Raw genomic sequence first — 6000 nt, forward strand, 5'->3', positions numbered from 1 at the left:
GCGGGGAAGGCACCTCGCACCCTTCCTCTGCTTCCCGCCAGGCAGCGATACCGTGACCTCCCTGCAAAGGTGCCATCAGGGGTCCAAAATGAAGACGGCCATATCCCACTCCCCCCCCAAAACTGTGGAAGCTGAAGACAAGCCAACAGGATGCACTAGGAGCCACAAAAATAGCCACATTGAGGGTTCTGCCAGCCAGAGGTTTCTTTGGTGGGCAGAGCTTGGCTGTGATAGCTCAAACCAGCTGGGCTGGTGGAGATGATGGGTGGCTGGGGGAAAGGATCACCCATGTTACAACGGGAAGGGAGAGCAGCACCGTGTGGACAGTGCCTTGGACAGCAGCTCTGGAGTTCGCTCAGTATGTGTTTGCCATCTTTAACTATCGCATCCGGAAATGGCTGTGATTTTAACAGCCTGTTCTATGGAGTGGCATGCCCCAACCACATACCAGAGAGTAAGGCAACAAATAAACATTATAGAGAAGTTTGGCTGCATCTTCAGGCAGCCATTACTTTCTCCACTAATCTGTACATACCCATTGGTTTAGATGTGGTAGTTGCAGGCACACATTAAAAACACTTCAGCAAAAGGGTGGGAAGTTACACCTATTCTGTTAGAGGTATTCATAGGAACTCAGGCCCCTTTGGGCATCTCAAACAGAGAAAGGAAGATGGCATATTCAGAAGGTGAAAACATTAATCTCCGGGGCTGCTTTGCACTGAATTTTAAGGTGTCAGCCTCTCATTTCTGCCATCAGTATCATTTCCCCCAATTACACACATTAGATAAATCTCTTTAAAGTTACTGTATGACACCAATGCAATTATTTTATATTAAACACGATTTCATGCTCAACAACCTACCTGCTGACTCCTGCCCTTCACATGGGAAAACATGCAGTGAGCAGCACTTTACCACTCATCCCTCCAGCCCCAAGGCTGGAAGCTGCTCTGTGCAGCCGAAGCCCCACATGCAGGCTCTGTTTTTAAATGGAGCTTAGCTCACAGTCCAGTTTACTACTGTCAACATGGTCCAGGCCCAAACAGGCACTTGGCTGTGGATGATGGAGAGGAGAAAGGGGGAATTTCAGCTCTTATGCTACCTCTCCTTGTAGGCCAAAACTCAGGGTCCAGCCCAAATCCCCCATGCCTTCTGCCTTGGTTTGTATGCCTCACACCACCACTGTGGTGGATATTTGCAGTGATGGGGTGAAAAATAGTGGCTAGTTTGCTGTCACAAGTCAGGGGAAGCATGTGAGACTCAAAATCATGCTGCTAAGGTTTCCCCACACAAACCATGTGTTCACTTGATGAGGGGAAAAAAAATACCCTGGGAATTGTCATCCCCATAGTTCCTTGGCAGATAAGTACCTTCCCTCTGAAAGCTGCATACACAGGGCCTTGGCAAAGGAAACTAGGCACAGAAGGATGCAATCCTCAGCCTGAAGAGCTCTGCAAGGTCATGCTTCTACAAAAATGTCCCCTTGCAGCACAAGGTGGAACAACAGGACCTCCTTCCCCAGGCATACATGCTTCCAGGCATAAGGCAACACAGCTCCCAGCACCACACATTAAGGGGGCCAGCCCCAGGTGACAAAAAGCCCCTCCCAGCCAGTTCCTGTGGGTACGGATACGCACCATGGCGGTGAGACACTGCGATTCCCGCACCGTGGCGGCGGAGCTCAGCAGAGCTGCCAGGATCAGGGTCATGCTCAGGCAGATCCCAAAGTAGAAAGCTGGAAGGAAGTCAGACATGGGAGTTGTGGTCAGATGCCAGAGGCCTAGTCTGATGCTTTCATCCAGAGAAAGGCCAAAAAGTGCATTTTGAGGAGCTGGCCCCAAATGTCCAGGCTGCAGAACTGAATTTTGTCTGTAATTTATTCAATACCCACTATCTGTGTATGCTTTGCTGTGTATGTCTGGCAGGGCTGTGAACCTCTGAGTGGTTCCCACAGCTCCAGCAAAGTGAAGCAGCCTAAAATGGTGTCGGTCCACCCAACAGACCACAAGCTGCCAATTATTTCAGCATTCTGATAAGGATCCCCCCCAAATGGGGGGTGCTGGTGTGCAGCAGCTGTCCCACAGCCCCTATCGGGACTCCAGGCACTGCTAATCTGGTGCAACACTCACCCTCTGGTTTCCTCCTGGCTCAGGCAGGATCACAGCCGGTGCCCCAGGGCAGGGCTCAGGGACCACAGCGCAGCAAAGGGCTTTGCTACCCTAACCATGCTGAGATAATACTTGCAAACAAGGCAAGTGGAAGCGTTGCTGGAGAGGGTGGCTGGGGTGGGAGAGCCTGCAAGGCTACAGTCAGCGCCAATATATAACCCCTATATGTGTAGGAACAGGGAAGGAATGTACCTTAGCTTTGGACTAACATAGTTTTTACACCTGCCTTGTTAAACTGAAATTGAGAACCAGGATCTCAAGAGGGTATGAGCGTGTTTAAGCCCAGAGTACAGCTTGGGAGAAGCAGCAGATGCAAATGCAGCAGAGGCGAGCAGGGTATTTTAGTACCTGGGCTATCTTTGCTCTAGCCTTGTACCTGAGACTTCTCCCTTGTGAAAGGAAAAATACCCGACATTTCCTAAAACAAACTCTAGGTGTTGCCATGCATTTCTCCTCCCAGCCTCAATTTTCTATGTTCTGCTTCAACTCCTGTAGCTCCTCTCCCCATGCTCCCAGTCTCCTGCCAGCCCCAGTGCACTTTTAGTGACTGAGGAGCTCCTCCTGAGCTCTTACTGCAGCACAGGGGCAGGATGGGGACATGGTGAATAGAGGAACAGGTGCAAACACAGAAGCACCTGAGCACCCCATGCTCCCACAGCATGCTTTGGTTACAGGCATGCAGGTTTGATATGGGAAAGTAAGTGCCTGTAGGACTGTGTTAGTCCTAATGCATCCTCCAAAATCCAGCTCCTTCCTCCTCTTGAGATATTTCCTTCAACTGCTTTAGGGAATTTTGTAGCTCCTGGTATGACCAAAGTTCTCGCTGGGATGTGACCGCAACATACCTCTGTGGTGGATGACTCTGTAGGAGTTGCTGTCCAGGGAGACGTTGCTGATGAGGGTGAAACGGAGCCCATAGTGGGTGACTGTGCTCAGCGTGGCAATGGATAGCCCCAGGAGCTGGAAAAGAAGGGTTTCAGGAAGGGATTTACAAGGCAGCAGCTCTTTCTGGGTGCACACAAAGGTTTGAGGTGTATCTAAATACTCCTGAGCCCCATGCAAATGCAGACAGCCTGATCATCCAGAGACCACCATATGTACCCCAAAATGCACATAAAAGGACAAACCCCAGACACTTAAAAATACTAAAGCTGTTCTTCTCTCCTGCATAATGAGTGCATGTGACACTGTGCAGCCCACAGTCTCTTGGCCAGTGCCCGTGGATTAAATTCCCACCACATGAAGAAAACTGAGAGGATTGATGCCCTGGCAGCACCTGGGTGGTGCCACCCCACTCTGCAGACTGCACACATGTGGCTGTGAGGGCTGCCAGCTTCAAGAGTGGTTTTAGGCAGGGGGGATGTTCTCTGCTTTGCTCTTTGCAAAGCCAGTCTCGCTGCCTGCTGTTGGCTCTGTTTCCTACAGTAGAGGGCAAAGAGCTGAGTCCTGTACTACTCTAAGTTGTCTGTGCTGGTTTCTGTCTCTGCAAGGTGTTGCTGGCCTGTTTCTGTCCCAGCCCTGAGAGCACTCGTATGCCTAAGGCACAGGGTAACTACTTGCACATCACCCTCCATGTTGCCCAGACTGAATCCAGGTGATGGAGAAAGAACATTTCTGATGGCACTTTTCTGTGGGAGATGGCTCTAGGGCAGGGCTCCTTGCAGCATGTCTGGTGGCAGAGCTGGAACAAAGGCACCAAAAGCAAAACCAGCTCCAAATCTAGTGTAATGAACCTGCAAAATGCAAAATGTAAGGCCACTCCTAGCTCTGAAGATAAGGCTTCATCATTCTGTGCTTTTACAATACAGAAAAATGAGGCAGCTATACCTGTGTCAAATGTGACAGTGCAATCTCAACATAATCCCCACTGTGTGACATTTTCTAATAGCTTTTGCTGGAGGCTTACGGTCTCAGAGACTAAATCCATCCAAACCACAGCATTTTGTCTAACCTAATTTGTGGCACCTTCAGATCCTTCAGACTGTGCATTACTGTGTATCTTGACCCACGCCCAGCAAAATATTAAGTGCAACACCAGTTAGCTCAGATTTCTGAGAAACACCAGTCTAAAATCCTCCTAACAGCAATAACAAGATTCTAACCATCCACAGCGGCTGTGCCTTAATGCCTCCTCTAAACATGCTTGGTACCAATCCTCCTTTCATTTCCTCCAAATGGTGTATTCTGTTATTTGGAAGAGAGAACCATCGTACAGTCAGTGCAGCCTTGGAATGTTGAAATTTGGAAAAAACTACAAACTTCATTTGTGGCCCAAAATAAGGTATTACTTTTAATTACACTCTTAAAAAGCCACCAACCCTCTTTGAACTAAATACAGATTATTATTATTGCTGTTGTTATTGTTATTATTATTACTATTATTAAACTGGCAAGTTTTGATGAAGTGAAAAGGCAACAATAACATACAAGTCAAAGCATCCAGGAGAAGTGTTCTCCAGTATCCACCATTTCCCATCAGCTCTTACAGCAGATATCCAGAAACTCCCCTTGAATTTGCTTCAAAAGCTGATAAAAAGAGTCCCTGGAATTGCTTTTGCTTTGCGGTGCTGATCCACAGGTTTCTCACACACACTTCCACCAAAGCCTTGTGGTTTCACATTCTCACTGATCCCACCTGCAGTCAACCACCCTCCCAGCAGCAAGTGTGACTGCAGCAGGTCTGTCCTCTCTCTTTTGCTCCAAGGAGACAGGAGCAAATATCTTTTTGCTGAGAACCACCCATTCTGCCAGCAGCGACCTTTTCTTTCTCCTTGGAGGCAGCTGCTGAGTTGTGAAAGAGCAGCAGTGGTGTGACATCCCTGAGAAACCAGAAGTCTATCAGAGGAGGGGGGGCGATGCTGGTGGCCAGTGATAACCACCCATGGTGCAATGATAACTCAGGCAGTTGGCTGTGCTTGCCCTCCGCCCGCCAAAAACAGAACGTGGGAAAACCATCCCCTCTCGGAGCAGGAATGGCAAAGGCAATGGTTCACCTCGGTTCTGCAGAGATCCCCCCAAACCTGCCTGCTCACCATGACACAGAGGCTGGTCACCAGCAGCTGGCACTTGGTGGTCCTCATCCCGCACCTCAGTCCCATGGCAGCTTGTCCCCAGAGAGAGCTGGCAGTTGGTCCCTCCAGCTCTTGATAAAGCCTGGGTTTCCACCAAAGGAGGCATGGCCACAGCAGGGCCTCTCAGGAAGTGGAGTCCCCACCACGTGCCGATGCACCTCCTCCTCCCTGATTATTAAATCCTGTTTAGGGCAGTCACCTTCTGAACGTGCTCTCAGTCAGCTGCTGTCCGCTCCCACACACAGCCAGCTGGGAAAGAAGGAAGAACACACAGAAAAACAACCTTTCATGGAGTTTGGAACAAAGCTCCCCTAAAAAAAAATTTAAACTGTGCAATGAAAAGTCAGTGTCAAAATATCCTGGCTTTGACTTTCACTGGAATGCAGTTTTGCTTAATAAACATTGTCGGTAACATTTTTTTTAAAATCTGCATAAATAGTATTTTGGGAAAAAGTCTAGGAAAAAATTATTAAAAAAAAATAACTGCTTAAAGAAGGGATTACCCCCCCCCCCCCAAACAGATCTGTGTAAGAGTCTTCTCCCCCCATGTAAAACTACCACAGGGCAATAACCTTTGGCTGAGTCTCTATTAGAACTTGCATTTGCAGATATGGGAAAAAAACACATTTTGGTAGTATTTTATTCAGGAAATGGCTATATGGAAGTATAACCCCCTGCCCCAGAGATGCTCACTGTCCGTGGACATTTTAACTCTGTCCTTTCCCTTCTTGTCTTCAAAACCAGCTGTCTCCAGGACACAT

General features: G+C 48.6%; 1 protein-coding gene across 1 annotated transcript in view; it reads right to left on the reverse strand.

The window, feature by feature from the left end:
- TSPAN32 (tetraspanin 32) overlaps positions 1-5266 on the reverse strand; it is a gene marked incomplete at both ends in the record, with an annotated part of 29072 nt that extends 23806 nt beyond the window's left edge. The window contains 3 exons of the mRNA XM_082284165.1: positions 1638-1735; positions 3014-3128; positions 5201-5266. Coding sequence (XP_082140291.1) covers positions 1638-1735; positions 3014-3128; positions 5201-5266 — 279 coding nt within the window. The remainder of the gene's footprint in view (positions 1-1637; positions 1736-3013; positions 3129-5200) is intronic.
- Between the last annotated feature and the right edge of the window lie 734 nt (positions 5267-6000).

This window comes from Coloeus monedula (genome assembly GCF_965178545.1).
Source record: "Coloeus monedula genome assembly, chromosome: 6".
Lineage (NCBI taxonomy): Eukaryota > Metazoa > Chordata > Aves > Passeriformes > Corvidae > Coloeus > Coloeus monedula.